The sequence below is a fragment of the Juglans microcarpa x Juglans regia genome, chromosome 1D (genome assembly GCF_004785595.1).
Source record: "Juglans microcarpa x Juglans regia isolate MS1-56 chromosome 1D, Jm3101_v1.0, whole genome shotgun sequence".
Classification (NCBI taxonomy): Eukaryota; Viridiplantae; Streptophyta; class Magnoliopsida; order Fagales; family Juglandaceae; genus Juglans; species Juglans microcarpa x Juglans regia.
Genome location: NC_054594.1, coordinates 16,797,519 through 16,813,341, shown reverse-complemented (window position 1 = coordinate 16,813,341; position 15,823 = coordinate 16,797,519). Strand labels below are relative to the sequence as shown.

Sequence of the window (15,823 nt, the reverse complement as noted above, 5' to 3'; positions counted from 1 at the left end):
TCTTTATGCCTCCACAAATTTCTTCTTCCTTGTCAATATAGTCTTTGTTTGGTCCCCTTGTTTTTGTACCTTCCCGCTGACTTTTATGTTCTCGTGTTTTAGGGGTTTGCCTCCATTTACAATTTCGTGATCTTCATCTCTCTTATGGTACGTTTTCTGCATTTTTTCGTGTTATATCTATCTTGTTGATTTCTTCGTATTGGCTTCTCCTCTGCTCTGCTTTGTTTTAGCTTGATATTTGTTTGGTTTTTTTCTGTATATTTCCCTTTTTATCTTCCTGTTGAGTAGTCCATAATTTTATTACTTCTAGTTGTGTCATTTTATCTTCCTATTGAACTCGGATGACGCCATTTGCGTTATTATGCAAGTAAAGCAGATTTATGTATTTAGATTTGTAAAGGTTCCTCAGAATCGTAGTTGAAGGTGCAGTTGGTAATGTTTGCATTTGCAACATGCAGAAGGGAGGTATAGAGTTGTATGTTTAGCTATTAGGCGCGCTTGCTGACTTTCCAGATTGTTGAATGATGGGTGTTTGTTATCAGCTAATCAATTTATCTTCACTTTGCAGTTCTGAATTTGGCTTATAGATTATAATCAATGTACTCAGCATACGCTTTTCAATTTTCATGCCATGATGCTGGTCATCCAAGACATTGGCAAACTAGTTTTCGTGTGCCTTCAGTATTGGCTCACAAATTTCAATTTTCAACTTTTATCTCATCTTATTTCATTTATGTAACTAAGCGAGACATGTCTCAACTCCTGCTCCTTTTGTTCCAAAAGAACACTCAAAACATCACTACCAATTACATTTAACCTAGGAGAAGATAGTTTAAAGTAGTCTAGAAGATGCTGATCACTATTGGCAAAAGAATCATTACTGGAGGGTTATTTGTTGCCATAACGTGACTAGAGGAGTGTTTCAGGTATGGATTTTCTCCGGGGAGACGTGAATTGAAATGAAATTATGTCCATTTCTTGTTTCAAGTTATTTGCACCCCAACTGTAACTCCCCAGTCTCGAATAGGTCAGAAAGTTACTTCTTGTTACTTAAAATCATATCTCACAATACAAATAAAAGTTTAGACAACTCTATAAAGATAATTTCATCTATTTTCATCAACTATACATATATATTCCTCCACAAGGTTAGCAATGAAATGATCTAACAAATAAATTAATAACTCCTCAAAGTCTTAATAAACGTGTCAACATCTCAATAAACTAAATCAACAGAATAAATCAAATCTACTAAATAACAATCTCCAGTAATCTTAGTACTTATCCCCTACACTCAACAATCTTGTCCTTGTATCTTATTCTAGATCCTTAGCTAAAACATTCACAACATCTAAAAATGTTGTCAACAACTCAATAAATAGATAACATATACTAGTATGTAAACATGAACAGTTATAAAATTCAAAATGCAATATATATATATATATATTTAGTTTCATAATCCTAAATAAACACATGTTATCAAAATTTCAGAGCGACAGTTCAAAATATTCATATTCGAAAATCCTTTAACATAGCATAATTGAGCATTATCATTATATCGTATCATATCAGAGCATTATATCATAACATAGGCCATGTTTAACCTTTGTGATAGGATTGTGCAATTTGCTGATAGCCAAGCAAAACATGAATCACACCGTTACAAAATAATGTACAGTCAAACAAAGGCCACTACTATAACTCGTGGTTGGGCCGGAGGCCACTACTATAACCCGTGGCTGGGCTGGAGGCCACTACTATTACTCGTGGCTAGGCCGGCGGTCAATACTATCACCCATGGCTAGGTCGAAGGCTACTATTGTATCTTGGCTATATATTAAAACAAAACAGAATCAGAATCATCGAATCATGACCAGAAACATAATCAGATACAGAATTAGAAAGTCATGCCAAAGATTTTTCTGATACCACATCATATCACAAGAGTATTGAACATATTTATATTATCTTAACAAAAAATCAAAAAGAGATTCAGAGCATCTTTACTTAATCATGCATAAACTTTTAGATTTTATATTCACTTTGTTTTTCATAGTTCAGAAAAAAAGATACTAAAAATAGCTCATGTCTACACTAATCATAATAGAAAATATTTTTCTCTTTTTATATAGATTTCATGAATAATGTAAATAAATGATTAAGGTTGTTTTCAATTTTTATTTTCATAACAAAATATCTATATTTTTCATAAAATTAACTTCAGTCAATTCGTTTAAGTCTAGAAATTTCACTTACCTAATTTTTGTAGTGTATTTTCTACGCATTGAATTCGAACTATAATAGTATATTAACAGAAATTCAAGAGTTGTACTATACAATACTATGAGCCCATAATTAGGTAAGCCCAACGTGAGGTAAGCTGGTAAGCCCAATATAAGGTAAGCCCAACCTAAGCTCAATTCCTTGCCATGATTTACACGTAGTTTTTTTTTTTTTGTTGAAGAAAAGTTTGGATGTCATTTATTGTAAATACTTTAGATCCACACCCGGTTTATGGAAAAGCCAAGGCAATCTCGATTCTCAAGTCTCAACTTGAAAAGAAAAGTATTGACTGGAGGGAAAAGAAACGGCCCTAAGGTAATTTAGCTCAAAGGTTTGGTCTTGTCATGTTTTACTGATGAGAAATGCTTGGGATCCCAATAATTGTTCCGAGCATTTCTCTCAAAAGGTTTTTTTTTTTTTTTTTTTAACTTATTGATTAAGTAACTATTTTTTTTTTATTGATGCTGTAAATTTTTTTAAAAAAATTTTAAGGATATAAAAAATTATATGAAAAAAAAATAAAAATAAAAATAGTTTGCCTATCCCTTAGTGGGGATTTTCGTTGGCTATAGTGCCACCCTCTACTGATTACAAAAGCTACGATATTTTTCAAAGAAAAAAAACTATGATATGAAACAAAGCAAGCATATGGGATATCACACCAATTCATGCATCCATTAATTGCGATATTACATTTTCTAAAACTTAAATCATTATTGATTAATGCCTCATCAAATGAGATTTTCTTGAAGATGAAATTTTGGAAAATATTTGTATTTAGATCCATTGTTGCCCCCATTATTAGCTTGTCCACTCTTATACTTAATAAGATTGGGTCCTTTGAAACTCTATTAGATGAGATTCTGTGTGTCCAATCTCCATTTTCTGTTTCAAATCTCTAATCAATGGAATTGATGAGACCCGAGGGATTTAAAATCACTCTATGTGATGTTCTCTATTGCAAATTAGATATAAAATATGTTGATATCTTACGTAATGAAATTTGAGTTGTATTTTATAAAAGGCCTTTCCTTGTTCTATTTGTACAAATTGCTTACTTTTTTACTGTTCATATTGTATTGAGATTACACTTGCAATCATGTTAAGCTTTTTTTTCCCTTTCATTTTTTTACATATTGGCTCGAGTTATATTCATAAGTTTAACATTTCTATGGATATTTATTTTTTAGGAATGCAATATGGTCTATCCCGGGAATTTTTAAGTCGATCCAAATAATATCGTTGGGAAAGTTACTCTTTTGCGTCGATTTCCAAATCGCCGGTTGTTTTAAAATCAAATATAACCAATCGTACATTGATTCCATTAATCTGGGCTATTGCAACGCTTTGATGGTCTTTGGTGATGATTAAAATCGCTGGAAAAAAAATTAGCTTTGCGACGCTCTAAACTACGTTGCAATACATTGTGTGGGGTGCCAAATCTCTTGTCTATCAAAGAGTAATTTTATTTTTCCCCCCAACACCCAGCTTTTGCACTTCGACGAACCTTCGACTACAGTGCACCTGCATTGCGACCCTTCCCAGTGAAAGCACACGATGTCACCTCCTCCGTCTTCAGCCAAACCTTGTTTTCATTGTCCCATTTTCCCACACCCTTCTCCCTTCCGTTGTTGGTTCTCCATTTTTGGTGATCCTGCAAAATGGAAAAATCGAGTTCCCTTTGTTTTGACTAGTAACGACGCTGTGACCCTACGTTTCCTTCCCTTACAATATAGGTTATGTGCCTCCATTTCGTTTCCCAAGTTGAACTTTTGCCGCAGTCTAGTATAATCGTCGTCTGCTCTAGGGAAGGGAACCACCATACAGGTATCTCTTGTTGCCAATTTATTTGTTTTTCCCCTTCATGCCTAGGAGTAGATCACAAAAGTTGTGTGTTGTTCTTTTTTTTGCCAATAATTTTTGTTTATTGCGAAACTGATGTGCATGTTCCTCTGTTCGCTTCAAAATGTTGTGTATTTGCCTTGCGGTTTAAGTGCCAATTTTGAACTCAGTGCCTGGTTTTCTTTGTGTAATACTGCTGAGTTTAGTGTTTATATATATATATATATATTTAGATCAGGAGTAAGCTTAAGACCGAACTGTTGCAAGCAGTTAAAATCCTAAAGGAAAATGAACCAAACTATAAGAACAAATATTAATTTGGTAAAGGGGAAAAACCAACTCAAGTATATTATGCCAGAATGAATTTCGTATATTAAACCCCTCAAAGGAAAAAATAGGCCAACTTTATTAGACAATGAACGTGAAGCCCAAAATCCATCTACACAAGCCTAGCCTCAAGATAGCAAAGCCCATGATCAAGCTGCCACATACTCTCCTCCTCCAGCTTCTGCAAGTCGCCCAAATGCCTTAGTCTATTTGGATAAAGGATAAATCACTTGTATTTGTTTATTGTTTATTTCACTTGTATTTGTTCATTTTGCTGTTATTATTTTATTCTTGGTAATATCTTTTTTTTTTTTCTAAGCAAGCTTGCATATTATAAATAAATAAAACTATTACAAGCTACTAAGGAGGGTATTTTCCACTGTCAATATACAAAATAGTAGAAGGAATAATATCTAATGGAATGCTACCAAACATTCTTGGTAATACCTTCTAGATGAGCTGTATTATAATTTTAGGAATAATCTTATTTTGTTAGGAAACCCATGTATAAAGCAGCAGTATTGTACATCCTCCACTATGTAATTACAGAGCACGATTTTCTTCTTCATTCAGGAACTTCCATGTGTAACTCTCTATGCACATCAGTCCCTTTTATTCTCCTTCTTTGTTCCTTACATGGTATCAATAGCCTGAGAGAATAATTCCATGGAAGACCCACCTGAAGACTAATATGATTCTACCTCCCACCACTCTGACCCTTCCGCAGTCCACACAAGCCTAAATACAAACAACTTCCGTGCCACACCCATGACTCGTTTCTTGAACCTGAGTGACCCCGGCAATCCCTTCCGCCTAGACAATGGCGATAACCTAGCTGTGCTTCTCGTCACTTACCCACTCACTGCCGATAACTACCCCACCTGGTCGCGCGCCATGCGCCGCACTCTACGGGCCAAAAACAAAGTGGGCTTTGTCATAGGTGATATCCCACGCCCATCTGACCCAGATGACCCCTTGCTTGAACCTTGGGAGCGCTACAATGACATGGTGGCTTCCTGGCTTCAAAACTCCATCAGTGCCTCTATCAAATCCAGCGTGGTCTTCGTTGATGATGCACGGGACATATGGCTTGACCTCCAGGACCGTTTCTACCACCAGAATGGACCACATATCTTTCAACTCGAGAACAACCTTGCCAATCTCCTCCAAGAACACAACTCTATAAGTGCTTATTATGGTAAGCTCAAAATCTTATGGGATGGACTCTCAATTTATGACCTCATTCTCGTGTGCAACTGTGGTTCTATGTCTACTCTCTTGGATCGTTACCAACGTGACTGTGTTTTTCAGTTTTTGATGGGTTTGAATGATATTTACTCTAATGTATGAGACCAGATAATGTTGTTAGATCCCATACCTCCAGTCACTAAGGTTTTTTCACTGATCAACTTACCCATCATGCCCCATCCCCTGACTCAATGGCTCTTGCCATTAAGAAACTCTTTTCCCCAAAGAAATTTTCACCAAAAACACGCCCTCACCAAAAGAGAGACATACCATTTTGCACTCACAGCAAAATTACTAGCCATACCCTTGATACATGTTTTAAGCCTAGTAATGCCGAGACCCCTCTCTGTACTCATTGCCATTTATCTAGACATGTAGTAGATAAATGCTACAAATTGCACGGTTATCCCCTGGGTCACAAATTTTTCAACAAAGCTTCTAGCCCCACGGTTTTAGCTACCCAATCCTCCATTTCTTATCCATCACAGCTAGAGGAGACCAGTGACGACAAAGTAGGTTTAACTAAGGCACAATTTCAGCAACTAATGCCTTGCTTCAACCAAGGGAGTCTTCCATTACTACTCAGCACTCCGCTAATCAGATTCAGTTCAAGTTGCCTTCCCCTCATTCCAACCTTGCTGGTATATCTCTTTCATTATCCACATACACACACCATGCATTGCAATCCAACACATTTCCTTAGATAATAGACACGGGCGCAACAGACCACCTGGTTTGTTGCCCTTCCTTGTTCACTTCTACCACATCACTTATCTCTCACACTATAAAACTACCAAATGGAACTGAAGTACCTGTCTCATACATCGGTACTGTTCAGCTCACAGTTTCCATTTGCCTCACCGATGTTTTATGTGTTCCATCCTTCACCTTTAATCTCCTTTCAACTAAGAAACTTGCTACTTCATTCACTTGCTGTCTTATTTTCTTTTCTGATTTGTGCTTTATTCAGGACCTTCTCTCTTGGACTACGATTGGGAAGGGTGAAGTGAAGGATGGCCTTTACCACTTGCTATGAACTGAAATTTCTCCTTCAAGTCTAGCCATAACACTTTCACAATTTTCAACACCCCCTCTCACTGTTTCAGCTTTTGTTTTGAACAATGTTGGTGTTACCGACCGACCTTTGGCATTGTCGCTTGGTCATCTATCTTTTCCTTGTCTTAGTTTGATCAATGATCATATTGTAAAGAACCATATCTCTTCCATTAATACTAAGCCTTGTTACATTTGTCCAATAGCTAAGTTACATCGATTACCATTTCCTACTAGTCAACATATGACATCTTCTCCTTTTGAAATAATACATTGCAATTTATGGGGCCCTTGCTCAACAACTGCCTATGATGGGTCCAAATATTTTTTGACAATAGTGGATGATTTTATTAGAAGTACATGGTTATACCTTCTTAATAGTAAATCTGAAACTAGAAAATATATAGAATCTTTCTACAATCTTATTAAGACTCAATTCAATCTTAAAATCAAAATTTTAAGAAGTGACAATGGGGGGGAATTTCAAATGACTGAATTTTTCAACAACAATGGCATCATTCACCAGAAAAGTTGTGTTGCCACCCCCCAACAAAATGAGATTGTAGAAAGAAAATATCAACACTTGTTAAATGTGGCTCGAGCTTTAAAATTTCAAGCTGGTCTTCTAATTGGATATTGGAATGATTGTGTTTTAATAGCCACCTATTTAATAAATAGGACCTTGAGTCCACTCCTTCAAAATAAAACACCATATGAGCTTTTATTCAATTCTAAACCAACTTATGCTCATCTAAAAATTTTGCTTTGCTTCTACCCTCTCTCAAGGTAGGAAAAAGTTTGATCCTCGTGGTCGCATATGTATTTTTCTTGGGTATCCCTTTGGTATTAAGGGATACAAACTCCTTGATCTTGAAACAAGAACTACTTTCATTTCTAAGGACGTCATGTTTCATGAATCAATTTTTCCCTTTCATTCAATTCCCTCCCCTTACTTCTTCCTTCACTAACCATCCAAATCTGGTCTTTACTAAATTTTTACCAGACTCCCTAGATTTTCCAGCTTCCACTCCTTGTCTTGACCATCCCTTACATGCACATCCAGATGCCTCTCCTTCACCCACTTCCCAATCTAATTTACCCTCCCAACCAGAACCCCCCTCTCCTATTCCTCCAATTTCTGGTTCTCCTCCTACCCCACCGCCTCGCCGATCCACTAGACTCAGGAGAGTACCTCAATACTTGCAAGAATTTCACTACAAGTAGGCCTCCCTTCACAAACCAGCTCAATCTTTGTCAAAGTCTTGCACAGATCTCACGGGTACTTCTCATCCTCATTGTAACACCCCGTATTTTAGTGTATTTTTAATTGAAGGATTATTTTTATTGATATAGAAATTGATTCTCTTGTTTTAAGTTTATCGGATTTTTAGTGGGTTTATTTTTATGATTTTTAATTTGTGAAAAATTAAATTGATATGCTTTCTTAATATTAATTATTGTTATGCATTTAAATTGCTCTTTATTTTAAATTAGTTTATTGTTGGGTTTAATTATTTTATTTTCATTAAATCACTACGTTTAAATTATTTTATTTAACTTATTGTTTTGAAATCTTTTTCGTTGGATCATTTGTATGACCCAAGATATGAGAATTGAACCTCATTTCTTTTCCTTTCTTTTTCCTATTTTTTTTTCCTTTTTTCTTTTTCTTCTTTCTTTTTCTCCTTTCATTCAATTCCCTCCCTTACTTTTTCCTCCTCCCCTGCTTCTCTTCCCGCGCACGACGTTCTCCTTCTCTCCCCCGTCCGTTTTTCTCCTCCACACACAGCGCCACAGTGCGCCGCCCTTTCCCATCACCGCCCTCCCATTTCCTTCCCCACCGGCCGGCGACAACCACCCTTCAATCCCAACCTCTCTTGCGTCGCCGTTTGTCCCGACGCTCAACGCGAAGCCGCCACACCTCTTGTGTTCGCGTGCCGCCATCGCGCCACCTCCTGCGCCACCATTTCTTCACCACTTCATCCTCGACCTCATAGCAACCTAATGCACCAATCCTCAGCTCTGATCCACCACTGGTGAAGTCCATCCAACTCCATTTCCGTTTTGGGCATTTTGGTCTTCAACTGCCCTCTACGCCGCCACCCACGGCCAACCACCACCACCATTAGCTTCACCAACATCTCTAAGCATTTCCCTATCAATCTTAGGTTTTGGTTTGTCCCTGTTCAAAAGTGGATTTTTGAGACCCACGGCCATAGTGCATTTGGCACTGTTCTGTTGCTGTGTTGCCACTTCTTGCAGCTCCGTGATCCTTCGAAAATTATTATATAGCGTTGTAAGTATTTTCTCAAAGAACTTTCATGATTTAAATGTATTTTTGTACTAACTCATTTTATTGTGATCTGGTTGGTTATGCCGGACTAAGTCCAAGGAGTAAGGAGGTCGGATGGATTGGAGGATGGAGTTGTTTGTGTGATTGGTTATATTGGGATTTGTTGGTTGTTGGATATTGACATCGTTTCATGTGCATGGCATTTTGCACCCATGTTCATGTTTGTAAATGAAAACTGGATTTTCGTATAATTGCATTCATGTTCATGTGTTTTTATGAAAACTAGATTTTCATGTGAGAAATGGATTTTGGGTGCATGTGTATCACGACCCCAAGCTGAGATGGGGCATTATCTTGGTGGAGCTCCTCTGGTCACTCGGGAGAGAAATATACAGAGTGACGTCCCCTGGGTTGTCGCTGGGTGACAACGAGATTGGACGGGATGATCTCGTGCTGACTCCATGGCCCCTTTGCTGGTGGGGGCTAGAAGATGCTTGGCCATGAATGCATTAGGCGCGGAACTGGGCATCGCTCGTTGCGTAGAGGATACTTGGCCATGAACGCGCTGGGCGTGGAACTGGGCATCGTTATGAAGTCAGGACGTGCGGATGGTCCCCATGGGAGATCATGGTGCATACGGTAAAAATTGGATAATGGGCCATTTTCTGGGAAAATGGCGAGTTTTTAGATAAATGGATATTTGGACTATTTTCTGAGAAAATAGTGTGTTGGATAAAAGGATTTTGTGCGGGTCATTTTCTGGAAAAATGACGGATTATGTTTTTGGGCCAAAATGGGATTTTGGCATGTGTTGGAAAATATTCATTTTCAGGGAAAATGATGTTTTGGACATAATGCATATTTCATCATATGCATGCATTATTGTTGGTGGCATTAATACATTTTTATTCTCGAGAGTTGTTTGGACTATACTTACCTGCAGTACCGTTTATGGTAACGCAGATTTCGATGCAGATGATGCTGAGGGCGAGCCTGAGGATTCGGCTCCGCCAGAGGAGTGATCTGGGATCACTCATTCATGCAAAGGACTTGTATTATATTTTATTTTGGAATAACTGTATAATTCTTTTTGAACGTTTTACTTATGTAAGTTTGTATTAAAAATTCTGGTACTTAGTTGACTTACTTAATTATCCGCTGCGACTTTTGTTATACACTGTTGCATGTACACACACTTGGCACTATCGTTGGGATGGGTGACTATGTTGTCATCATCCGGGTGTCTCGATTCTCAAGTTTTCCGTATATGGGGGTCGGGGGCACCACAGGTGGTATCAGAGCAGTTCGGCTCTAGGTAAAACCACATGTCCCCTAGGTGATGTACCAGAAGTTTTAAAAATGTAAATTGAAATTATTTAATTTAAAGTATGTTGTTTTTATTGTTTTATTTATTTTATTGTATACTACTTTGTTTGTTTATTTTTTTTATTGTATGTTATTTTATTTTATTTGTTTTACTTTATGGTAGGTTATTTTATTTGTTTTAATTATTTTATTGTGTACTACTTCATTTGTTTTATTCATTTTGTCATATGTTATTTTATTTATGTTATTTTATTTTATTTTGTATTGTTTTGTTTTGTTCGGAGTAGAAATGCGGGTTAATGGTTGTACTATGGAAAGAAGATGGTACGACGGTAAATGCCATTGTTAGGCTTGAACATTTAGTGTAGTAGGCCTGAACTCTTGGCAATTGATTTGTTTTAATACTGAGGCTTGAAGGGAACAACATGGTCTGGGTGAACTCTATGGAGTAGGAACTCAAGTTGCAATTGAGGAGGAGAATAGTTTTAAATCGCTTAGGATAATTGAGGTTTTATATTTCGTGCAGATATGACATGAGGCTCTAGAATAGGAGGTTGTAAGTTCAACAAACTTCAAGGTTAGATTTATGAGAAGTTCATCTAAGGTTTGCAGTCCTATAGTTTTTAGGGATTAAGTTTATTGGATTTAAGGTGGTAGGTTCAACAAGCATTTGAAGGATTATTCAGATTAGAAGTTTTCGATCTTGCCGACTTTGATAAGCAGTTTGATAACATTTGGAGCTTTAGAATTTACAAGCTTTATAAGGTGAATGTTTTAGATTTAAGGTCATTGATCTTGAGGATTTCGGAAAATGATTCTTATCTGGTTTATGGTTTTAGAATTGCAGAGTTGAAGGGCTGAATTATAATAGGATTGATCAGAGTTGAGTTACTGGTATGAGAATTTTTTAGGACAGAATTTCTTTAGAGATGGAAGGTAATGATCTAGTTCATGTATTTTCTGAGGATTGAAGATGTTGATCTAGTTTGGAAAATGATTGTGTTTAGCTCGAGGTTACAGTGACAGGTTAATGATTTAATCCATATCAATTTTAAGGATAATAGGTGGTGCGGATTTAGGAAATGATTCTTGTTGATTTCGAGGATTTAGGTCCAGATGATGGAAATGGTAGTGATGGATCACTTGCACGTTTGGAGGATTATTAGTTTTGGCTAAGGGTGCATGAGATCGATGCATAGTAGTAGTGAGTATTTATGGATTTCGGAGAATACAGGTCCTAGTCACATTTTTGGCTTGGAAGAAGTGGCTTAGGTGGGTGTTGTAGAGAAGTCGATACGACAGTATTAAGTTCAAGAGACCATGCCTTTAAGTTTTAGTAAGTTGATCGAAGTGTACAGTCGAAGTGGGTTACTAAATGGATGATTGGCAATAATTGTTGTGATTATCTACAGGAATTAATTGTGACTTGAGGTTACCTAGGAATTTAAATTTTGAGGTTGTACTTTCCTTTGGAGATTGAGCGTCCAATTGGTTGAATTAAAGATATTGTTATTTAACTTGAAGAGAGATTGATGGGTCGTCATGTATGGTGTATGATAAGATCTTGGAGTTGAAGCTTAGGCATCAGTGGTGGATGATATGATCAAGTATGTGAGTTAATAAAGCATTAGGATCCATGGGTGTTTTGCATTGGCTTTTGGTGGATTGAAGATTTGAGCAGTATGGCTTGCCTTGAGGTTTAATAGTGATGTGCTATTGAAGGATCTAGTCGTGTTAATACTAGCTTATAGGAGTAGAAGTAGGTGGGCGAGTTACCAAGAAGGTTTTGACAATGTTTTGGTGAAGTCAATGGTGGTTTGTAGTGAGTTTAGTCACCGCTAGATTAGATGTTGTTCAGAATGTAGGTGATGAGCTTTTGGGTTTAGCTTGTCAGGTAGAAGTTTGTAGGTGCTCTTATTGGTTGGCTGGGTTGGAATCGAGCCTTTTAGGGTATGTTCCTTATCTTAGACGAGACAGATGTATTTTGGGTTGAGGTTACTTATTTTCAATTTGAGATGCTGAGGTTAATTGATATTGGTTTTCTATCTGTGATAGTGGATGTATTTTGTGGAATATTGATTTTGATCAAGGTAGCGGGAGTTAATTGAGGAATATAAGAGATAAATGGATATTTGGACTATTTTCTAGGAAAATAGTGTGTTGGATAAAAGGATTTTGTGTGGGTCATTTTTTGGGAAAATGACGGATTATGTTTTTGGGCCAAAATGGGATTTTGGCGTGTGTTGGAAAATATTCATTTTCGGAGAAAATGATGTTTTGGACATAATGCATATTTCATCATATGCTTGCATTATTGTTGGTGGCATTAATACATTTTTATTCTCGAGGGTTGTTTGGATTATACTTACCTGCGGTACTATTTATGGTAACGCAGATTTCGATGCAGATGATGCTGAGGGCGAGCCTGAGGATTCAGCTCTGCCAGAGGAGTGATCTAGGATCACTCATTCATGTAAAGGACTTGTATTATATTTTATTTTGGGATAACTGTATAACTCTTTTTGTACATTTTACTTATGTAAGTTACATTTTACTTATGTAAGTTTGTATTAAAAATTATGGTACTTAGTTGATTTACTTAATTATCCGTTGTGACTTTTGTTGTACACTGTTGCATGTACACACACTTGACACTATCGTTGGGATGCGTGACCGTGTTGTCATCATCCGGGCGTCTCGATTCCCGAGTATTCCGTACATGGGTGTCGGGGGCACCACACTCATGCTCACTATCTATCTTATTAGAAATTTACTCCATCTTTTAGTGCTTTTTCAGCATCCATTTCCACAACATCTGAACCAGCCACCTATAAGCAAGCCATAAAACATCCTGGTTGGTGCCAAGCTATGGAAACTGAATTAAATGCCTTAGAACAAAACCACACTTGGCTCCTCACTGATTTACCTCCTGGAAAACAAGCCATTGATTGCAAGTATGTCTACAAAATTAAATTCAACTCCGATGGGTCCATTGAGAGGCTAAAAGCCAGACTTGTTGCTAAAGGGTTTACGCAACAAAAGACATAGACTACACATAAACCTTCTCTCTAGTTGCTAAATTAGTAACTGTTCGAGTCCTCTTATATGTGGCAGTAATACAAGGCTTGTCCTTACATCAATTTGATGTACATAACGTCTTTCTACATGGTGATTTAGACGAGGAAATTTACATGAGAAAATCCCCAAGTTACACTAAAGGAGAACCCCACCAAGTGTGCAAATTAGTTAAGAGCCTCTATGGCCTACAAGCTTCACGGCAATGGCACTCCAAGTTTTCTTCTTCTCTCATTGCTTTTGGGTTCAAGCAATCTCGAGCCGACTATAGTCTCTTCACTAAAGCAGATGGCACTTCTTTCACTGCTTTATTAGTATATGTTGACAACATTATTGTGGCTAGTAACTGTTCACAGTCCATTTCTTCTCTCAAAAATTTTCTGCACACTCATTTCAAGATAAAAGACCTTGGTTGTTTGTGTTACTTTCTTGGTTTAGAGGTTGCAAGATCCTCTAAAAGAATACATTTATGTCAAAGAAAGTATGCATTAGACATACTTTTAGATTCCGGTTCCTTTGGATGTAAGCCACTTAAGCTGCCCCTTGAACAAAATTTCAAGTTGAGTATGGATACGGGGCAGCCCTTTTCAAATCCTAGCCCTTATAGAAGACTAGTTGGACGGCTATTGTATCTCACAATCACAAGACCCGATATAAGCTACACTGTCCAGCTTTTAAGCACTTTCACGGACCACCCCACATCTTCACATCTGGCCACAGCTCACAAGCTTCTTAGATACCTAAAGACAACACCTAGTTAGGGCATTTTACTACCCTCCACATCTCAGTTACAGGTAAGTGCCTATTGTGATTCAGATTGGGCATCATGCCCCGACACACGTCGCTCCGTCACAGGTTATTGCATTTTTCATGGAAAATGTCTTGTTTCGTGGAAGTCAAAGAAAGAAACAGTGGTCTCTCGCTTGTCCGCTGAAGTTTAGTATTGTTCCATTGCATCCACATGCTTTGAACTTACTTGGATCAGATTCTTACTTACTGACTTGCAGGTTCCACATCCACAAGGTGCCATGCTCTATTGTGACAATCAAGTGGCCTTACTCATTGCCGCCAATCCAGTTTTTCACGAAAGAACCAAGCACATCGAGTTGGATTGCCACCTCGTCTGAGATAAAATTCAAGAAGGCAGTATCATCACCTCTCATGTTCTCTCACATGCTCAATTGGCAAACATCTTCACCAAAGCATTGCCTGCCTATCTACTACAGCTGCACCTATCCAAGATGAGAGTAATAAATCTCTACTCTCCATCTTGCGAGGGCTATCAGACAATGAACGTGAAGCCCAAAATCCATCTACACAAGCCCAGCCTTAAGATGGCAAAGCCCATGATCAAGCTACCACATAATCTCCTCCTCCAGCTTCTACAAGTCTCCCAGATGCCTTAGTCTATTTGGATAAAGGATAAATCACTTGTATTTGTTTATTGTTTATTTCACTTGTATCTGTTCATTTTGTTGTTATAATTTTATTCTTGGTAATATCTTCTAGATGAGCTGTTTATAATTTTAGGAAGAATCTTATTCTGTGAGGAAACCCTTGTATAAAGCAGTAGTACTGTACATCCTCCACTATGTAATTACAGAGCACGATTTTCTTCTTCATTCAGGAACTTCCATGCATAACTCTCTCTGCACGTCAGTCCCTTTTATTCTCCTTCTTTGTTCCTTAAAAACTTTAGGTAGGGCTAGCTCATATAAGTGACAAATTGATGGAGTTAAACTGTTTCAGATTTATTAGACTACTAACTTCATTTTTTTCTAATTTTATAAGATCATAAAAGTTAATTTCTAGTTTTTATTGTTAGGAGCAATATTAAATATATCGCTACTATATTAGAGTGTATACGTCTTGCATAGTCTCATTGACTTGGATAATTAGAGTGTATAATTAACTGGTTGTGGAAAGCGAATTGGAGAGTGGACATAAACTCTGGCTTGGATGTTGTTAGTTCCGACAATAATGAGGAACAAAGACTTAGAAAGCATACTAGCTGTTTTTGTTGGACCTAATATCTTAGTGATGTTACACCTAACCATATCAAATTGTTGGATCTGCTCTTTCATTGACACCACCTCTTCCTACAAGATTTCCATATATACACGTAAATTTAATTAGATCATGAGTATATTATCTAAAGTTCCAAAATGAATACATTTTAGGTGTAGATGTGATACAGTACGTACTAGTTGACTACATATAGCTTGCACTACAAACTTAATCTGTTATGTGGTTTTGTTTTAGTGCAGTGGGATTTAGTGCACATGACAGTTGTGGTTCTGTTTTGTGCATCTGTTTTGTGGTTCTTTTCTGTGCATCTGTGTTGTGGGTCTGTTTTGGGGTAGTTGGTTGCTG

At 37.3% G+C, this 15,823-nt stretch overlaps 1 protein-coding gene across 1 annotated transcript; it reads left to right on the top strand.

Annotated features, from left to right (window-relative positions):
* Positions 1 to 5,223: 5,223 nt before the first annotated feature.
* On the top strand, positions 5,224 to 5,805 carry LOC121235408. Its single transcript, XM_041131773.1, has one exon. It carries the CDS (start codon positions 5,224 to 5,226, stop codon positions 5,803 to 5,805), a length of 582 nt encoding a protein of 193 aa, XP_040987707.1.
* The last annotated feature ends 10,018 nt before the right edge of the window (positions 5,806 to 15,823 follow it).

What these genes read in the sequence shown, in the direction of transcription:
- LOC121235408 (XM_041131773.1), top strand. Translation starts at nt 5,224, where the DNA reads ATGACTCGTTTCTTGAACCTGAGTGACCCCGGCAATCCCTTCCGCCTA.